Source organism: Cyprinus carpio, chromosome B19 (assembly GCF_018340385.1).
Source record: "Cyprinus carpio isolate SPL01 chromosome B19, ASM1834038v1, whole genome shotgun sequence".
Lineage (NCBI taxonomy): Eukaryota > Metazoa > Chordata > Actinopteri > Cypriniformes > Cyprinidae > Cyprinus > Cyprinus carpio.
This window is the reverse complement of record NC_056615.1, coordinates 6,788,394-6,811,201: the sequence shown is the minus strand read 5'-3', so window position 1 is coordinate 6,811,201 and position 22,808 is coordinate 6,788,394. Positions and strand designations below refer to the sequence as shown.

Below are 22,808 nucleotides of genomic sequence, written 5' to 3'. Positions count from 1 at the left end.
ATATATATATATATATATATAAACATTTTACTGGCCCCAAACTTATGAATGGTAGTGTATAATGTAGTCCATAAACTATTAACACTGTGTTTTTTAACTATGCACTTATCCCAGGCCCCTTCAGTGAGACTCCCACCTTAACGGCTGTATTTGTGTCTATAGTCAGCTAATTAATTAATTATTCCCAAAAAACAGTTTTACTGTAAGAGTCTCAGAGTTGAATGAATGGCTCTGGTTAAAGTATGGTTCACTGTTTAACCTTAAATGGTGAGCTAGTATTTAGATATGAAGCTAAAAATGAGGGTTATAAAATTTTTGTTTTTAATAATTTTTTACACTTTGTTTGTATTTTCTTTGGTGCGCCATCACTTTAAACTGGCTTTACTGTAATTCATAGTACATTTTTTTAAAGAACTGTGCATGTAGTTTGAATGTTTAAAGAAACTGTAACTTCCTATACTGAACAATTTCAGACATTTTCAATTAAATTGGAGATTTTAATGTGCTACAAATGCTGAAGCTATCGCATTAAACGATCTGGTCATGGTATTGATCAAACCTTTCATCAAAACAACAGTCTTGGTGTGTGTTTTTGTGTTTTATGCCTTTTTCGAAAGGATACTTTTTGCTGTTGCAATACTCCTGATGACCTGTAGGTGGAGCGAGTGCGTCACCGTGAGAGCGCCATATACCACTCATTCAACCATACAAGGAATTAAAAGTTCCACCAGTAAAGAAAATATTTTTAATATCAAGCTACAATCACACAGAGATATCAAGGTAGCAAAACCTTTGTTCGTAGCAGTGACAGGACATGACATCACGCCTGGCCTGGCGCTATTATACAACATCATCAGTCATGGTGAAAACACTATGAGGCACTATGTATTGACACTGTCAGCACAAATCTCTGAGTACCTTAGAAAGGACACCGCTTTGCTTCAATGCTCCACAACACCGGGAGAGATGTTGTGACAAACACAGGTTTGATCACAGCTGGACCGTATTGAAACGTCTGATCCTTTTTAAATGACGTAAATGAACTGCCACAGGTGCGACTCGGCCATATTACCACAATGTGAAATCATTTTTATTTCCGACCGGAATAAAAAACCAAAATCAATGAATATCACAGAATGAAATGATCCTTTAGAAAGCGGATGTGACGATGATTCGGTTTATCTGTTAACGCCTTTTGTCGTAGATCTGTACTGTTCCCCATTCATATGATTCTGTGAAGAGAGAAGGTCAAGATTGCAAACAGATCATCATAACACAATTTTAAATCACTACTAGTTTTATTATTATTATTATTATTATTATTGATTAAGCAGCTATCCTAAACCCTAATATAGAGCTTTTGCAGTTCCTACCTGGCTCCTCTTGGCTTCTTTTACCCATCAGCCCCACAAAAGAATTGATTTTATGCCCTAGAAGACAAAAAAGGGGAAAATATAATATAGAGAGAGTATAAAATACTGTATATAGAGATGGATAGATATATTGAAGTCTAGAGTGTGGTTGAATTGATTTTGTTTCTTTACGATTGTTTTATTCTACTGTGAAAATGTAGACCTTGGATGTGAGTTTTGCATTAAGAGGAATCGTGTCTCTAAAACTCTTAAGATTCCACATTTAATAAGCTGTGACTGAGCTTGTGAAAAACCTGCAAAGATCAAGGATTTGTAAAGCTGAACGTTTTCTCTTTTGTTCTACAGTTGTAAAAACATTTTTTCTGTATGTTCGAAAAAAGAAGAAAAAAAACTCTGGAAATGTCTTTGTTTAATTGGATATGTAAGTCTCTTGTAGAGACTCTTTGCTTTTATGCAAATGCACGCATTTAGCAAATAATATATGCATTGTATGCAGTAGTGTTCTTGTGGAGATCACTTACTTTTTCGTGTAATCTGTGCATTTGCTGTGGGGGTGGAAGAATGAAAGAGATGTGAGTTATAGGTCAAAAACATTTTTATAATTTGCTGTTCTTGTTAAAACATCTCAAAATCTGATTTGAATTTTTAGTGTCAGATTAGGTGAGATATAGGAGTGCAGTCTTACGAGAGGACCGTTTGCCCATCAGACCAATGAACTGATGAGGTCGGGGTTTCCTCGTCATACGTCTTAGTATCTCTCTGAAGGGATCCGCCTGCAGCCACTCATCCTACAAAAAATTATTTGATTGTTGAACATCAGACCCCCGGCAGACAGATGCCACTCACTCTAGAAGATCACTGGTATATTTTTATACACAAACAGTATTTAATTACTCATCCCGATACAGAATTCACCAAATTTTGTGTTTTTTCACCCCAGCGAAATACTCTACAAGATACAGTAGTTGCAAAGATGCAGTTTATGAGCACAAAAAGCATGAAAGCCATAAATGCTTGGCTGTCTTCCAACCCGCAATGTCAAATGTGAAACGTGCGCTCCATTCAAACAAGCAGTGAGAGCACTGACTAATTCAGCACTGGACAGCGACCTAATAACCCAGTGAAATCTAATTAAAACATCATCCATGTTGCACATGATACCAGAATTAATGCTGTTACTGCAAAATATTATCCACCATAAAAAAAAAGTTTTATTCATTTATAATTTATTTTTTATTGGTTGGTTACTAAATTATTGCTTTTTTGGTCCTCCTCAATACTAAATGTGGGGCTATATCTTACCAAATCCATAATAACGATGTAAAATTATATGCACAACCACTTAATAACTATATGGTGTTGATCATAAGTATTACACAGTAATTACTTAGTAATTACAATGTAATTGTTATATTCCATTATCAACTCTATGAAACTGACATATAATAATAATTCAATTCAAGTTTATTTGTATAGTGCTTTTCACGATGCAAATCGCTGCAAAGCAGCTTTACAGAAAACTAAAGATTCTACATTATATTTAGTAATTGCTTATCAGTGGTAACTATCACAAGCTGATGTCCATATGGCAGAAATCTACAGTAAAAATCATGCAGTTAGTTAATGTAATGTAATCAAACAGACGGTGAACACTATTAACAGCAATGATTATATGTTGCGATCAAACATAGCAAAATTAAGTAGTTTTGTATTTTGTCTATGGGTTGGCATAAATTAATAATAATAAAAAATAGCATGATAAAATTACCTTTATATGAAATATAACTAACATTATCACAATTATTAACGATTATTAATGATAGCATATTAACATCAATGTAATAGTTTTTTTTATCATTGTCATTGTTTTACAATTATTTATATATACTAAATGTAGTCAATGTAAATAATGAGACTACTTTTTTATTTTTTATTTTGGCATGCCTACTAATGAAAGTTCCTTAAAACCAGCCCTAAAACTGTTAAACTCTTACACTAGATTTTATTTGGTATAAAAGACGTGTTTAGATAACAGTAAAAGATTAAAAACTCACCTGAACCTGATTGCTGCCTGTCCAGTAATCAAGGTCTTCTTTTGGACCCAATTCTTCTCCAAAAACTTGGCACAAAACAAGAAAAATCACTACAGACGGTAAAAGAAATTTCATGTTGCACCCAGTAACTTTCCTTTTCTTTTCCCAAAGCTCTTTAAAGTATAAATCGCAAGCTAAACGCTGGAGTGTGTAGTACGGTGTTCTGTCAGCTGCGCGTGAACGCTTTCCTCCACATATAACACACTTCTTCACTGCGTCTTCCGTGGACTGGACTGACGCGCGCTCGCGGCTTTATAGCAAAGCAACAGGGAGGCGACAGGTCCCTTCCGACGCTTAAAATCGATAAAACAAATCAATGTATTAGTCAGATTGCTTTAAAACGCACAATGACGAATAGCACTCCTCTTTAATATTTTGCACACATTGCTAGAGGAAGTATCTAAAGTTGAAATGGTCGGTGTTTGGGCAGTCCCTGACTTTATTTACGTGCTCTGATCAGTATGTAGACTGCAGACAGGTGACGTTATGATTGGCTGATTCAACGCAGGTTTTACTCAGTCCCGTCTACAAGCGAGCAAACACGAATGCAGATGACTCATTTAAGACTTCTTTTGCATCAAAAAGGGAGGTGAGCATCTCTAAAAGGGTCTTGGAAATGTACAAATGAGAGGAACTAAACAAGAGACACTGGAAATACAGTATATTTAGGGCTCTCTACATCGACATCCTTGTTATAAAGCATTGTGTTCTTAAAAGTACCCTCTTTCTTTTTAACAACCACTTTTTGTCTGTACAGGAGCCTTTTGAGATAAAGCTATTCTTGATAATACATTCCAAGTTCATCAGATGCATAGAAGAACCCAAAAAATGAACTTTAAAAACCTTCTCCTGTGGCATCAGGCTATAAAACCCCTTTTGGTTTCCATCAGGACCTTTATTTTTAAGAGCAGGCTCGTGTTTCACACATCCCACAAAGCCTGTGTGCCATTTTCAAAGAATTGAGTCTCTAATGGAGGCTGTGTAGTCAGGGTTAAATTCGTGTTTTTGGTGAAAAGCAGCGAGAGGACACTCGGAGGTGGATGACCCACGGAGGAAGTGGAGACAATGCTGTTTTCCATGAGAAAGGACTCTTGTCTCAGCGCACAGAGAGACTATACACCCCAAACGGCACTTCATACCTCGAGTGCCTTTATCAGCGACAATGATGTCTCTTTATTTAATCATGTGTTAATATCGTATGCAAATGTTTTTTCTTGCTAAGATTGCCTAACACGAGTGAAACGACCCCAGCAGCGGCGTGAGGGTCGAATCGTGTACATTTACTGATCAGTGTGGTTTTTGCACAAGGTCTTTGATTTTCTTTTTTATAGCTGGTATTTAGTCCTGCAGCTTTTTGTACGACTGTTCAGATATCATTTGTAGCCAAATGTCCAAACAGCTGCTAAAAACATCACAATAATCCACAACTAATCGCTGTGACTCCAGTCCATCAATTAATGTCCTGTGAACTGAAAATGTGGTCAAAATATGAGTCCATAATAACGCTTCCTCTAGTGAAAAAATTCATCTGCTTTTGTCCTGTTTTTGCTTACAAGCTGTGCTTGAACTGTGCATATTTCTCTCCTGATTCAGGCTAGATGACTTTTTCACTGGAAGAAGTAAAATTATAGATTTACATATTTATTTTAGATGGTTTTAAGTTGTTTCTTACAAACATGCAGCTTTTCACTTCACACAATGTTAATTGTTGGACTGGAGTGATGTGGATTACTTGTGGATTATTTTGATGTTTTTATCAGTTGTTTGGATTCTGACGGCACCCATTCACTGCAAGAGGATCCATTGGTGAGCAAGTGATGAAATGCTAAATCTCTCCAAATCTGTTCTGATGAAGAAACAAACTCATCTACATCTTGGATGACCTGAGGGTGAGTATGGGTAAACTATTCCTTTAAATATTGGGTTTTAATCATCAAAAATGATAATTTTTTTTTTTTAATGTATAAAAAAATAGTACAAACTGACGTGACATTGGGTTGGACTTGCCATTTTCTTGTTTCAAAGTACACACCCCAAAATGCATTAGACGTAAGACCACTCTCTGACTTAAAGGTTAGAGATGAAGAAAATAATAGTACTAATGGTCAGTGTTCACCCTACAAGAGCACAAGTATACTCATTTTTCTTTGAACGATGGTTGGTTGCATTTTTGACTCTTCTGGCAGACTTACCAAAAATGTTAGAAGATTGCAGGTTAAATTACTCTGCTTGTGTTGTTAAAGCAGAATACGAGGCGCCATTTATTTCATTTTATAAACACAATTTATATAGAACATGTGATTTTAGCAATGTACAGCCATCATAAAAACAACACATTTTTAAAGCACAGAACAGCTCCAAATATTCCACAAAAAAACTCAAAAATTCAGTTTACACAGTGTAAATGTTTATTTCAAAGTCTGTCTAAATGATCCTTTGAGTGTTTGTGGAGAAAACGGGAAATGAGACTCATTTCCTGGGTTTTTTTATATATAAAATGTTTTATTGATTTCAAAGTATCCGAAGATCTGATGTATTTAGATCCAAAGCTGAATTTTCAGCATCATTACTCCAGTCTTCAGTGTCACATGATCCTTCAGAAATCATAACAATATGCTGATTTGATGCACAAGAAGCATTTCTGATTATTATCAATGTTGAAAACAGTTGTGCTGCTTCATATATATATTATATAAAAATAGAAATTTCAAAAGGACAGCATTTATTGGCATTTATTTCCAAATTGATCACATTTGATCAATTTAAAGCATCCTCGCTGAATAAAAGTGTTAATTTATTGAATTATATACACACACACATCATACACAGCCACTCAATCTATTGATTATTATTTTTTATTAATTAATTTTATTTTTTAAAGAATGAGGTCCATGGTAGAGGCATAGCCCAACATTTAATTTAACATAGGGATTGATTACATTCGTATTTTACAAGTTTATTTTTTGTTATAACATTTACAGACCTCAACACGGCACACTGTAATAAGTGCTACATCAAATATTGGTGACCTATAATGGCAGTAGTAAGGCCTGGTGCTTTAAATCATCTGTTTGTATAAGCATTATTGCAGGTGTGCCATAATGTGTGCAGGCTGTCAGTGTGTGGAAGGTGTTCGAGTGAAGCTTTTGTAATCTGTCATTGATTTAGTCTTGTGTTCTGCTGTCGTACAGTAGGAATAAAGCACTGAATAGAATGAATAGAAGGTGAAGAAATGTTTCACCTTGAGGCTTGCAAGTTTTATGATCTGCAGCAGGTCAAATTTTGTTCATAGTTTTCTATTTTTGCTCCTTCAAAGCAAACGTCAGAGTTCTCAATATTAAATATTTTTGAGGTCAGTGATCAAGACTTTAAATGACTGCATCAAAATGTGAATTTGCTTTTGGCTAAGAAGTTTTTTTTACTTGTATGATTTTAGAGAACCATCATAATATCTTACTGCTTTAGACATACTGTTCCTTCTTCCCGGCCATATTCCAAGCATAGCTTAACATTTTCCATACTTTTTGAAATTGAAGTCAAATGATATTTTAGTTCACAAGCACTTGATGCACGTCCTGGTCCTTCAAGCTAAAGAGTCTTCATGTCCAGAGGGCTGGAGAGGATCTATTGCTGATACGAAACCTTGCTTCAATTTCTCTCAATATATGAAGTGAGCAATCGAGCTATAAAGCAATTATAATGTAAATATGCACTTTTTGTTTCCATATATATATTTCAAGCAGAGCTGAACAGTTCCACCTCTAAAGGGCCACACACAGTCATTCCTTTTTATTAGTTCTTGGTATTTTTGTGTATATTCTTTATAGTTCCCTCTTCAGTTTCTCTATGGTGGACATATTTGCTCCTTTAATTCATGTCTGTGTATTTTCAAACCCATTACAAAATTTCTGGATTATTCTGGTTTTGAGTACTAACAATTTCCTTCATAAGTCATGTTGACTTCAAGCTCATCTAGGGGCTTTTTGTATAATGATTTAATTAATCTGTCCTTTTTTTAAACTTAAAATATCCTCTCCAACTCAATCTGCTTTGTTAGCGGTGCTTCCCATGGGATTTACTGTTCCTGATTTTCAAAACCTCAACCCTATAGCGTAAAAAAAGTCTCCATATCTTAAATATGAGCTCAAATCATGTCTTGTTGAGGAAAGGTGTGCTGTTTCTTTCTAAGCAATCATCCATGCAATTGTTTTGTTTGGCAGATGACAAACTGTGTAAAAAATCCCACTTTTCTTTGGTTTCTCTTGACCTCATTCAAGTAATATATTCTCTGTGGTAGATATACATTCTGTTAATAAAAAACTACAACAGATACAAGTGTTTTTCCTGCATAAAATAAGCATTATTGAGCACTCAAGCGTAGTCCCGAATGCTTGGCATTCACTGGAAATGCAGCAATCAGGCAAATGTGACTCCATCCGGTCTCCCCACTGGAAAAGATGAGTCCTGTCCTGTCAATGGCCAACTAACTTCCCTCTTATTTTTCATGTCCTCTGGATGCTCTATTGAATTTCCCATTTCCATTCAGCAGAAGAGACACTCCCATTTAGAGTGACTTTAATTAAGGTAGTACACTTACGCTGCACTCCCAATACAGGCTGAATGGGACTGACCCTGCCAAGTGTAATGGGAGGGGGTTTGGCAGCACTTTCAGTCACCCTAAACCATGTTTATTACTCCCTGACTGGAATGCAGTGATGATGAGCCGCTGTAATGGAGCCTCACAAGTGCTTTTGTAGTAGAGAATTTGCCTTTGCTGTTTTGATCGCTCCATGAGTCAATGAGTGTCCACAATAAACAAGGACACAACTTTTACAAATCTAGTTGAAAACACGTCATGTATTTACAAATGCACTCTTTGTTTTCACTTTGATCTGCACTGTTTTAAAGAACTAATGCTATTTTTAAAATGCTTCAGTTTAATAACTTAAAAACTGTCATTTTGTTAAACTGTCTGGTAAAACATGACATTGTTTTCCAAATAATGAAGTAGCAATTTAGAACATTTTAAATATGTTAACTATATTAACTAATATATTAACTAAATATATCAATATATAAACATTTATTATATTAGGATTTATTGAATAACACACTTAATGAAATTCTAATCAAGTACTTTGCATGTTAGTCAACACATCAAAATAAGTGTACTTCTTTGAAAGCACAACAATAGCTTATTGAAAGGTACATTTATATATATATATATATATATATATATATTGACATTTAGTGCCTATTTTTCATTAATATTATATAATCTCCAAGTAAAGTTTTTTATCTTTAATTTATAAAGTACACTACAAATGTGCATTCGGTACAATTAAGCACACTTTTTTCCCACAAGGGAAATGCTACCTTTTTCATAATAATGAGAGTCTGCAGGATTCCCCTTTATGATGTCATTTCCTATTTATTTAAAAAAAAAAAATTAAAGACTTGAGGCTGTAAAGGTGCTTCGGCTAAATATTTAGTTATGGGTATGAATACTTATGCAATGTACTTATTTCAGTTTTTTTTTTTAAGAAATGTACAAAGTTGTGACCAATTCTGTTTTTTTCTTTGTCAATATGGTGTAGATTGATGTGGGGAAAAGTAATTTATAGCAGTTTAACAGAAGGCAGCAACATAACAAAACGAAAGAAAAAAATTAAGGGGTATGAATAATTTCTCAAGGCAATGTATGTATATATATGTGTGTGTGTTTGTGTGTGAGTGTGTGTGTGTGTGTGTGTGTGTGTGTGTGTGTGTGTAAGGTCAGAAATTATCTCAGAAATTATCTCTTGCAACTCCAATTTTTATATTGTGTGTGTGTGTGTACATATCCAGTCAAAAACTCTTTCAGGTCCAATGCATTTTTTGTAATTTGATATGTTTCTTGCTTTAATCAAATTAAATTTGACATCTTTAATTTGAAAAGTGTGATTGATAAGGCCCGCCGTGGAGTATTTAATATGATGTCATTGTCCCTTTCCCAGACTGAAGGCACGCGTGACTAAATGGAGTCTCTTTCTACTAATGCAGTGGGGGATTATACTACTGTCCTACACAAGAACACCATCAATCAACCCCAGACACACTGTGTACGTGTGAGTGTGTACCTGTATTCACTACATTATGGGGACCAAATGTTCCCACAAGTATAGTAATACCAGTAAATTTTGACCCAGTGGGGACATTTTTTTTTTTTTGGTCCACATGAGGAAACAAGCTTATAAATCATACAGAATAAAGCTTTTTTTGGAAATCTAACAATGCATAGTTTTGTGAGAAAGGTAGGTTTAGAGTAAGAGGATAGAAAAAACAGTTTGTACAGTATAAAAACCATTACTCTTGGAATGTCCCCATAACGGTAGGAATACCAGTGTGTGTGTGTCTGTGTGTGTGTGTGTGTGTGTGTGTGTGTGTGGACTCAGTGGGGGCATATAGGAGGGCATGTTATGCATCTCTCTCACATGCTCTCGCTGCAGTGGGCTGGTTCGTACCTGTCACTTGCGTCACAGGGGGTGGTCATCATTGAATGGTGAACATCAACCAGCCCCAATTATCCTCGACGTGAAGATCCATCAGTGACATGTTCATTCTCCTCCTGCTTTTGTACCACTGTGGAGTCACGACAGGGCACCTGTCTCACGGTTACAGGTGAAAATGAGCAGCGGCTTTAGTGGATATCAGACGGCAGGTTCTCATCCGATAGCTTGTTTACGGTTCTTTGTGTTAGTATGACACAATAATTGGACTGAATGTCAAGATCTGACCGCCTCCTTTCTGTGATGTTGAAACCGTTGATTTCTTTTATTGTTTGGGGGTTGAATACAAAGATGTCTGGACATGCCTAGTGATAATTGGGATGATACCTGAAACCTGTCAGTGCAAATTAAGTGTGAATTGCAGTTATTTTCGAATGAAGATGTTGCTTCATCTACTCAATAACTGCCATTTGAGGTTGTGCATGAAATTCAAATGAATATGTTAATAAATAAAGATGTTAAGAATGAACAGTGAGAGGACAAAATGTAGATCTATGCAGTGCCACATTTTCTGTCCAAACTCGTTTTAAATAAATAGTTACAGAAATGTGAAAAATTATATATAGAATATTCAACATATACATATATATATATATATATATACACACACACACACACACACACACACACACACACACACACACACACACCGTTTAAAGTTTAGGAGTCAGTTAATGTCAAGCTTGCCTTTATTTGATTTGACTAACACAATTTTCATAATTTTGTCTCTGTATGCCACCAGAATAGAATTAAAATAAATCAATCAAGATGAAATCGAAGTGCAGACTTTAAGCTTTAATTCAAGGGGTTGAACTATAAAATATAATATAAAATGCTTAGGAATTAAAACCATTTTTATACACAGTCCCCCCATTTCTAGGGGCTCAAATGTAATTGGACAAATGAATATAATCATAAATAAAATAATAAATGATCATAAAACATAATCATTAAAAAACAAATCCTTTGCAGGCAATGACTGTCTTAAGTCTGGAACTCATGGACATCAGCAGGGACTGGGTTTCCTCCTTTGTGATGTTTTGCCAGGCCTTTGCTGCAGCTGACTTCAGTTGTTGTTTGTTTGTGGGTCTTTCTGCCTTTAGTTTTGTCTTCAGAAAGTGAAATGCATGCTCAGTCAGGTTGAGATCAGGAGATTGACTTGGCCATTGAAGAATAATCCTCTTTTTACCTTCAAAAACTACTGGGTTGCTTTTGCTGTATATTTTGGATCATTGTCCATTTGTACTATGAAGCGCCGCCCAATCAACTTTGCTGCATTTGACTGAATCTGGGCAGACAGTATATCCCTATCCCTATATCCCCTTTTCACTAAACACCAGTGACCCAGTGCCACTGAAGCCATGTACGCTCATGCCATCACACTGCTCCATGTTTCACAGATGATGTTGTGTGCTTTGGATCATGAGCTGTTACAAGCCTTCTCCATACTTTTCTGTTCCCATCATTCTGGTACAGGTTGATCTTAATTTCAGCCATCCAAAGAATGCTTTTCCAGAAGTGGTCTGGCTTTTTTAGATGTTTTTTGGCCTTGTTTGCACCTTGTGGTGAACCCTCTGTATTTTCTCTGGTGAAGTCTTCTCCTGATTGTAGACTTTGACAGTGACACATCTGCCTCCTGGAGAGTGTTCTTCTCTTGGCTGGATGTTGTGAAAGGGTTTTTCTTTACTATGGAGAGGATTCTCTGATCATCGACAACTGTTGTCCTCCGTGGACTTCCAGGCCTTTTTATGTTGCTGAGCTCACTAATGCGTTTTTCTCAGAATGTAGTAAACTGTTGATTTGGCCACTCCTAATGTTCCTGCTGTCTCTCTGATGGATGTGTTTCACTTTTATGGAGAGATCTTTGACCTCATGATGTGGGTTCACAGCAACAGCTTCCAAATGCAAATGCCACACTTAGAATCAACTCCAGACCTTTTACCTGCTTAATTGATGTAGAAATGATGAAGGAATAGCCCACATCCATGAAACAGCTTTTGAGTCAATTGTCCAATTACTTATGATCCCTTGAAAAAGGGGGAAGTACATATTAAAGAGCTGCAATTCCTTAACCTTTAATCCAATTTTGATGAGAATACCCTCAAATTAGAGCTAAGAGTGTGTACTTTAAGCCAATATTCATTATACAGTATAACGGTAACTATCTAACTGTATGTTTTGGTCAGCAGCTAAAATAATATAAATTATGCCTTTGTCCAAAAATATATGGACCTAACTGTATATGGACCTAACTGTGTAATATATACAGTTATGAAATGAATGTTGTGCTTGCTAACAGTTCTTTGTCTTCAGTTTGGAGGGAATGTCACCTTGAGATTTGAAAACCACTAAAAAACTTTGTCAAAGATGCAAAGTCCTTATTGGTGAGTTAAAGTCTTTCAAGGCCTTATATTAATATGAATAAATATCCACATAACACGTTTACTCTTTCTATTCCCACACAAGGTTGACAGCAGAACCTAACTCATAATTCAGCTCATTCTTTGCATTCAAGTGCCTGATTTCTGTCTTCCTCAGCAATGGAAAATAACAGCCCTGACTTTCAGCCTTTTATATATATATATATATATAACCTGTTAACATTTTGTCCCAGCAAAAAATAATACACTTATACAATGCCATTGAAAAGTCTAATAATACTAATAATAGCAAATATATAGCAAATATCATCATCATCAAAAAAAAAAAAAAAAACATTCTATTAATTGTCTGTATTCAAATGGAACAGAGAATGACCCAAATAGGTGTATTTCCATCTATTTCAGGATTATAAGCCTGAGTTTTCACCAGTGCTTCACCAGAAGAAATCAGAGGAGAGGCGGACGTAGAGACTCTCACTTCAACAAAATCACATTCTGTTAAACAGCCTACCAGGGCTACTTATGCAATGTATAATTGCAGTGTAATTTACTGTTCATGAAGCAGAGACAACTGAAGCGAAAGATAATTACTTGTTTAAAATGATAAATACATAAATCATGGGTTATTATTCACGTGAGTCTCTAATAAAGCAAAGAGGAGGGCTTTAGAAAATGGAGAGGTGATTAAGTTTTAGAGAGTGAATTACAACACAATCTGTTCCTCATCTAATGACCCAGCGCACGTCTGATCATTTGAACCCTTTTGTTGGAGGCGTGTTTTAATCTGAATTTGGCAATTTAGTCATCATTGATTGATTGTTAATGAGCAGCACACAGTAACTGATTTTAATAGCACTGCCATACAAAATAAGGTATTGAAGTATTCAACATTATTATTTTAAAGATCTAATGACACAAAAACACAGTTTTATTACGATACTAGGGTATATTTATTAAGATATTAGGCTTAGTTTTTATCTTCAGACCAGTGAAAAAGATGTTTTGTCTGAATCAGGAGAGAAATGTGCACAGAGCACAGATGGAACACTGTGTGACTGGACTGCAATTAAAACGGCCATCAGCAGCCATTGTGGTATTGCTGAAGATAATTAATAAACAAATTGGACAAATGAATTCATGTTATGATAACAATGATTGACATTTCGACAAGTCCTTGAAATGTATCTTCTGACAGATGAAGCCAGAGTATCTATCTATCTATCTATCTATCTATCTATCTATCTATCTATCTATCTATCTATCTATCTATCTATCTATCTATTTATTTATCTATCTTGCAGTGTTGAGTACATTTTAAGATACTTAATTTCCACAATATCACTTTACATCTGGTTTGTCTTTTGTAATTTGTGATCCTGGACCACAAAACCAGTCTTAAGTGTAAATTTTTCGAAATTGAGATTTATACATCATCTGAAAGTTAAATAAATAAGATTTCCATTGATGTATGGTTTATTAGGATCGGATAATATCTGACAGAGATACAACTATTTGAATATCTGGAATCTGGGGGTGCAAAAAAAAAAAAAAAATTCAAAATATTGAGAACATTGCCTTTAAAGTTGACTTAACAATGCATATTACTAATCAAAAATTAAGTTTTGATATATTTACAGTAGGAAATTTACAAAATAACTTCATGGAACATGATCTTTACTTAATATCCTAATGATTTTTGGCATAAAAGAAAAATTGTTAATTTTGGCCCAATACAATGTTTTTATTTTATTATTATTATTATTATTTTATTTTATTTTTTTATAACCCACTCACTTAAGACTGATTTTGTGGTCCAGGGTCACATATAAACAATAACCTGATCCTAAACTACAGGAAGTAACATTCAGCAGCAACACAAACCTCTTAAAAATATATATTAATACGGTATTGGATGAATAGTGTGTTGTTTTGCGGCATTAACTGGTTGGCTCACTTTAAAACATGCAGATTGCATAAATCAGATATTATCAGCGTTTCAAGTGCAAAATGACCCTGTGCAAATATGACAAAGTCAAACACATGATGACAATGGGCCTCTAAACAGCTCGAGTCATTTGTTTATGGAATGAAATGTTCTAAATGTCCAAATTAACTATTTATCCACAATGTTTTAATTGCTGTTATCCGTCTTCTCTGTTAAAGTGCATGCAGCATTTTATATATAGCCAAAAGGAACTAGATGTGCTCTCAGCTGATTTTGACTAATACAGTTTAAGATGTGAAGTTGGCTCTGCAGGAATCCAGCATAAAACAATGCACTCAAACAGCTATTAAAACTATAAACATTAGTGGACAGAATGATAAAATGACTGGGAGTTTGAAACAGTTTACCCATAATGCTCAATGCCACTATTATATTTTACTCTAATTACAAGTCCTGATTGAGATGACGGATGAGGAAAGTTGCTGTATTTAAGTTTCTGCAGTGAAACAGACTGCTTCTTCATGCAAATCGCATTCATTTTATAATTATATTTTTAAATGTACAATTGTTTATAAAGAAGCAGAGTTTTAGTTTGTTAGGGATATTAAACCACTGCCAAAAGATTCATCTTTGTCTGATTAGTCTTGCAGGAATGAGTGTATTAATATAATGGCAGATGTGTGCTGTTGATCATGTCCTTGACCAGAGCTCATCTCCTTGTTTGTTAATTAGTAAGGCTGCGTCGATGAATCATGGTTGTAAATCACTATTTACTTTGGCTTCTGCTTTAGGGGAGGGATGCAGAAGTATGTATGACGCTGATGGATTGGACAGGAACTGGGAAAGGTTTTCGTGTTCTTTAAAGTATTGTCCTCCTCAAGACATTTTAAACTTTTAAGTTAATTTCAATTACAAGGTGAAATGGACTATCAATGAGCTGAGGGCACTTTCTATGAATAGGATACAAATTAAGGGAATTACTTTTTTTTCTTTCTTTTTCTTCTTTCTACAACAGATGGTCAGTAAAGCATGTTTAACCATTATTATTATTATTATTATTATTATTATTATTATTATTATTATTATTATTATTATTTTACAGTATGAGTACAATATGAGGTTGGCCTTTTTGCAACCTTGTTACTAAATAGTTGAGTTTGACAATTTGTGTAAAATGTCATAAAATTAAAAAGGCTGATAAGATGATAAATCCCGATTTGTGTGACTATTTTCTGTCAATGAATATTATAAATATTTTTTTTATATATATTTTTTTGTCATTTTTTAGTTAACAGGCTTACTGTAAATAGTTGAGCTTTTCAAAACATTTTACACAATTTTTATAAAAAGAAAAATGACTGAGAAAAAGTTTGAAATCCTGATTTATGTGACTGTTATTATGTCAATAAATATTAAATAAAGATGAATGAAATATTCATGAAATGTATAACAGGGCTGCAATTTTTTTTTTTTTTTTTTTTGACCAGACATTGGTTTTTGATCAGTTTAATTTATTTATTTATTTATTTATTAATTTTGGTAACAGGTTTGAATAGTTGAGCTTAAGAAATGCAAGTCAACACATTTTACAGTTATAAGATATTAGCATGCAAGGCTTCAAATAATACAGTTTAAATACAGTGTAAAATGCTGATTTTATTGTGATTTTATTAATATTTCGGTAACACTTTACGGTAAGGGTACATGAATTACCATGAATTTATGCATAAATGAATGTGTGAATTATGCATTACTTCATGCATTAATATCTCATGAATTATCAGGAACTAACAGTTCAAAGTCTTTCATTCATGACTTCATGGATGAACAACACCTTAATTAAGACATTAAGTAAGGTGAGTACATCATCATGATTTATGATTTATTATGCATGATCATGATGTTTTCTTTGTTCACAAAAAAACAAGGTCTTTACTATCCATTGTGGATAAAGATATGATTATGGTACATGATTCAAAAAAGCATTATTTCGTGCATGTAAGACTACTTGAATTATTAAAGGAATATACAAAAATCCACATTACCTCATGCATTTTTACAGGCTAGAACAGGATATCAATCAATGTGAGAACTAATGTTTTTTATTAAATATGATATGAGTTATCAAGCATGTTCATATCTTCTTCATAGTAGCCTGCAGGTAAATGGACAGACACCAACATTGGCCTATCACAGCACATAGTTTGTGAATTCTGTTAACATCCAAATACAGTAGTCATCATTAACTAAGCATTAGCTTCTCATGACTTCATCATGTGTGTGGCCCCTCAACTAAACTGGTGACTTGGTCTTTTGGAATACTGATAAGCAGTGTGTTATTAATGATGGCGTAATTGTGAAATGACATGAATATGAACATGAAAGCTCAAACTTTTGCACACAATGTACTGTGAACACAAAGGGACTTTTTGATCAAAACTTTCTGCTTTATTCTTAAGCAGTATAGCCCAGCAATGCCTGGGAAGAGCTGAGAAGGAAATCAGTACATATACCATGAACTTTAAGTGCCTGTATATCTGAAAACTCTTTACAAAACCATATAGCTGGTTTACAAAAACATAAAGGATTAAAAAAAAACATCTGAAGATGAAACATACTTCAAAAACCTTTTAATGTAACAAGCAACTGATGTGGATTCAATAATTATTTAATGTTGAATAAAACAAACTGATCAAATAAATGGCACAAGCACGGCAGTACATATACAAACTTGTCCTTTGTAGGGTATAGAGTGCAGAAAACAGACTTATATGTTAGTTGCAGGGGTTTTTGTGAGCAGGACGCTAAAGCTTGAGCTATCTTAAAGGAAAAATAAAAAATTGATTGTTTAAATTTCACCTCCTGACTACCTGCTATGGAGTTTTGTCCTCATGTTAGAGGACATGTCACAATTTTAAGTCTGGATGTCCTGTACAGAGCACATTCAGGGCTTTTCGGAGATACTAAATGATTGGATGTTTCACTCTGACCACTCCCTCTCCTTGGTCTTTAAAAATGGCTGACATTAATTATAATGATAATTAATAATAATTAATTATAATGATCAAGTGTAACACCCTTATGAAAATATGATAATATTTTGTAATTATCATTTAAATCTTCAAATTTGGTCAAATTTTCAAACTGTTTGTCATAAATCAACATCTCTGGAAAATGTTATGGGGTTTCAAATCAAAATATGAGCTTCTGTTGTGAAACAGGACATACTGTAGATACCACTGTAGAGGACACCAGGACTTAAAGCATGTTTATTACACATTTTGGGAGACACAATAAATGAATAGAGAAAAAAATATATCAATATTCCTATTAAATATTAATATGAAAAATCTTGCTAATTATTACACTTATTTGTTCATTCTATGTTGCCCCCAAAACACGCAAATTAAATACAGTTTATAGACTCAGTCTATATAATGGAAATACACATTTATGGCCATTTTACACACATTTTACATACAGAAAAATGTTTTTAAAAATATCTTTCATAACATATATAACAGCATTTAACTGACCTCATTCAGCTACCTCTTCTTATTTAAATAAAGAACTCCTCTCTGAGATTTTTTGACACTTTAATCAGATTGAATAAGCTCTTTGCACTACAATCATTATATCTATTCATGTCTTTTTATTTAGATTTTTTTTTTTTTTTAAACAGGACTTTTTAAAGTCACAATGTCCTCCACAGAGGACATGGCATAAGATATGAATAAAATATAATTTTAAAAAAATCGTATTTTTCACATTTTTTCTTATGCTCTAAACAATGACATGACAAAATACTAAATTCTCCTGGTAGTCAGGAGGATATACAGGGACTTAAAGTTCATGGTATATGAAGTCACCAGTTTAGTTGAGGGGCCACACACATGATGAAGTCATGAGAAGCTAATGCGTAGTTAATGAGGACTACCGTTTTTTGGATGTTAACAGAATTCACATACTGTGTGCTCTGATTGGCCAATGTTAGTGTCTGTCTATTCTCAGCCTCAGACATCACGCCCACGGACCATTGGCTGAAAGTCTGATGCATACGGGACACAAAAGTGGAAACACTTCAGGACTTTCGAAGTCATCATCGGATTGGTTGAATTCTACAGGATTTCTGGGAGACGTGTGTGTCGCGTTCTTTAATGCTCCACCTGGAAACAAAGATGCCGTGGTGGCGCCAAACCCCCTCTTAAAAGAAGAAAGACGTCGTGTTTACAACTGTGACGACGAGCGCTTATCAGGATCAACTAAACGCTGGATTCTCAAAAGTATGTGAAATATTTTCAGTTCACAGCACAGAATCTTTAGAGTTTTACCCAACCGGTCTGTTATTGTGGTGACATTTCCACGCCCTGAAACATGCTGCTGAACGAAGTGAACTGTGGTTGTTTGACAAAGAAAGCCAAAGAAAGCTGCCATGGATTCCAGCCCTTCAGCCGTCAGTCTGAAGGTCTGGCTACGCGAGACTAGGGTCTGTCCATTTACCTGCAGGCTACTATGAAGAAGATATGAACATGCTTGAAAACTCATATCATATTTAATGAAAAACATTACTTCTCACATTAACTGATATACTGTTCTAGCCTGTATACATGCATGAGGTTATGTGGATTTTTATATATTCCTTTAATAATTCAAGTAGTCTTACATGCACAAAATAATGCTTTTTTGAATCATGTACCATAAGCATAGCCTGAGAATGCAGGAAGCACACCCTATTTGTTTTCTTTATTTTACAAAACCAAAAAAAAAAAAAAAAGTTTTGTTGATATTGGGAGTGTATACGAATAATACTTGTTTTTTTATTTTTTTCAGTCAATATTAACCCTGCTGAAAAAAAACAAACACCATTACAAACATTACAGACAATCAACTTTTAACAATTAAAACCATTAAAAAATTATTTCCTGTAGTGTGTTTTGGGACATATTCCATTAGGATTTAGTGGTTTTAACAAGCCACCAATAGAAGTTGACCAATAACCAGTAAAAACCCACAGGTACCATTACAGTTTTCATTAAAAGTGTTTTGGGTTATATTTATAACCAGTAAAACCATTACAAACTCTGTGATGGTTTCTGTTGTTTTTTTTTTTTAGGCAGGGACAATGAAAGAACTATGAATTTCTCTTTGTAGTGTATTTTTTTAGGTTTGATAACTTGAAAGTGACTTGAAAAAGTAATTAGTAATCGGATTACTTTTTAAATCCAGTAATCAGTAACGTAATCAAATTACAATGTTAAAGAAGTAATTAGAAATTTGTAGTGGATTACTTTTCTAAATAACTTACCCAGCACTGGTTTAAAATAAGCTATTTTTGATACTAGGTCAACATCTAGTCTTCACATAAAAAGAACACCAGATTTATGCTTTAAAAAGTGTCCTATTCGTTGATGAATGATGCACTGCCTGCATTACTTGAGATACTCTCCCCATAGGTTATAGTCTGATGCATTAAGTCTAACACTGCGACTTAGTCACAGAGACAACCTGCTGCTTTTAATCTATAGTTTTCTGAGCTTCGGTATAATTTAATTCTCTCATGCACTTCACAGAACCTGTAACACATGGTGAGTGCTCGTGCAGACATCTCTTCATTTGATTTGTGTTGCGTAAATCACTATGACGTGTACTGGATAGATGCATAAGGTGCACATACCTAGAGAATGACTTGATGTATTACACATTCACTGGAGAGACTCATTACAACTCTCTAGTACACGACTACACGGCAGATAATAAATCTCTGATTACATAGATGCACTTTATGTCATTTGTCATTTATTCACACTGAAAGCTGCAGCCGTATGGCTTCCATGTTTGTACAAAGGAAGCCAGTCTGCTTTATCAAAACAGATGTTTGCAGCAACATGCATTTCCGTGCTTCCAAACCCAATAGAATACAAATTGTAATATAGTTTGGGCCAAATCTTTGTAAAAACACCATGAATTTATTTGGGCATGCTAAACAGACAGTCATTTCCAATATCCGATTGCAGATATTAGAGAAATTAGGCAGAGATCTGATGCTTTTTGTTCAAAGCCTGTAGACCCGATGGTTCCATTAGCATGCAATATCGTTTCACTCCAGTGTATGATAATTACATTAAATGATGTTATTCATTTTCTCAGCAGACATCCTTTTTGCTTGCACACAAAGTGTTTACAGCTCCTCAAGAACTAAGAAGCTTTTAAACTGTTAACATGTCACTTGTATAGTTGACGCTGCATGCTTTCTTTCACACCAGATGAAAGCACTTCTTATTGAAATGCTTGATAATAATACTTTCTTTGTACAGCCCTGTCTAAACCACACAAACAAGACCCATCTAATGCACTAAAGCACAATTAACTAACCATCTGAGTCTGAGGTGTACCGGTTAAACTTTTCATTGAAAATGAAGATGGGTTCTAAAGAAATAGTAGGTTTTATATTGTGGGACATCATCTTCTACAGCAAATGTTAAGGCTTTGATAAACACATTTAGAACAAAAATATCTATGCTTTTTGGTATTGGATCTTGCACTTATTCACAATTAAGCTAGATCTATTGCAGCTGTCATAGTGTGAAGACATTGGGGGTCTTTTGGGGCTTAAGCAGTCTGCTCTGCTGTCTGTAGATTCTCTAAAGTGCATCTATGTAATCAGTGCATCTATGTCTCTTTTTGCATTTTATTCAGCTACAGCAATAGCTGATACCTTTGTCCATGTAAGGGATTTCCTGTTCCGGACTTACTAACCCAACCTTCTAGACAGTAACCCAACCTCTGGGTCAAAATTTTTTTTTTATTTTTTTTAAATCGCTGGGTTTGTCCAAATATTTACTCAGTGCTGGGTTGTATTTAACCCAGGAATTTTTAGAGTGTAATCAAATTTAAGTATTTGACATATAACAGTTCAATTAATGAGATAATTACAAAAATGTATCTAACAAAATTAAAATAAATGCCTCTGGAAATCAGTTCCAGGTGGGTAAATATTGCTCCTTAATGGTAAAGGTAATTTCTGACCCTGGTTCCCATCAGAGATGCTGGTATATTGGCTACTACACCAGCAAGACTTCCCCGGTTAACCAGCTTCACCAGAAAATAAACACCCTGAAACCTGGTTAAACCAGCCTGTGCTAGCATGGACGTTCATGTTGGGCTGTTCAGAAGGCAAATCACTGGACATTAAATGCAAGCACATGATATATTTCTTAACATGGTTTGCTGCATCAAGCTAATGAATTTACCTGAATGTTCATGGTTATGATAGTTTAAGGAGAGTTTGACTGATATTTACAACAAGCTCTCAGACTGCACTTTGAAAATGGCCTTTGAGTAAATACAATTTAGAGAGCAGTGATTTTTCTCTTGTTTCCTCTTAATAAACAGATCAATGTAATAAAGAAAACAACATTTTCAAAAAAGTAACCCTTTCTTGGTCTGGCCAGCTTCATTCGAAAGGATTAACTTGTAAAAAAAGTACATTTAGTATCCTTTTAAAGAAAAGAGTACTTATTATGGGAGAAACGTAACAAAATATACACTCAAATACACTTAAGTGTGATGAGAACCGAATTTAATGTTTTAATTGCACGTTAATTGCAATTGCATAAAATGCATAGTTTAACTTTCAATTAAATGCAATTAGCTGATATTTATACAGAATCTGATTTAAAAACTTAAAGGGATAGTTCAGCCAAACATTAAAATTCTGTTGATGGTCCTCATTGACTAACATAGTAAGAAAAAAAAAGAAAGTCAGTGAGGGCCGTCATCTTTTGTATGTTCAACAGAAGAAAGAAACAATTTAAAAGAAATAATTTTCATCTTAGTTGAACTATCCTTTTAATTAGGACTTAAGTACCTCTTTATGTGTAATTTCGCAATTAAGTCTATTGTCTTTGAAATGTAATTAAAGTGCACTGCTAAAAGTTTGCCTCTCCATGGAGTTCCAGACAGAAAATGATGTAATGGAAACTGAATATCCTACAGTTTGGTACATTATTTTGGAAGAATCATCCTTCAGACAGACACAGGTCTGACTCTAAACGAAATGCTCCAGCATTATAAGTACACTCTGTCAGGGGAGCAAAACCAGAACAGGCCAGATCCATTACTCAATGAACTATAATAGTCCCTCTTCAGAATTCTCAGACTTTAACTTTAAAGCACCTATTTTCCTGGGACTTTCCATTTTTAAAAACAGTAATAGCTAAAAGAGCAACTTGGGAGGGAACAGATAGCCTAGGTCTTCCTTTAAGTGCTCATTCTAGCTATTTATAAAGGAATGTATCAGAAAGAAAAACTTAAATCAGACCTATTTATTGTTTCAATGTTTACCATAATGTGGTTTTGCAGTAATTATATTAAAAAAGAAATTAGAAAGAAATGTCCTGGGCATTTTTATTAAATTAAAATTGGTTTTTAAATGAGCAGGGCAGGAATAATTACAGCACTGTTTGGAT

General features: G+C 34.4%; 2 protein-coding genes across 2 annotated transcripts in view; both read right to left on the bottom strand.

Moving 5' to 3' along the window:
- The window catches only part of LOC109085447 (atrial natriuretic peptide receptor 1-like), a 1,054,061-nt gene that overhangs the window by 516,815 nt on the left and 514,438 nt on the right, over positions 1-22,808 (bottom strand). The gene's annotated exons all lie outside the window — the stretch shown is intronic.
- Positions 732-3,897, bottom strand: tac1 (tachykinin precursor 1). The gene is made up of 5 exons (XM_019124653.2): positions 3,428-3,897; positions 2,059-2,161; positions 1,895-1,918; positions 1,374-1,430; positions 732-1,232 (listed from the first exon to the last, which is right to left on the bottom strand). Exons 1-5 carry the CDS (start codon positions 3,539-3,541, stop codon positions 1,186-1,188), a joined length of 345 nt encoding a protein of 114 aa, XP_018980198.1. The 5' UTR covers positions 3,542-3,897; the 3' UTR covers positions 732-1,185.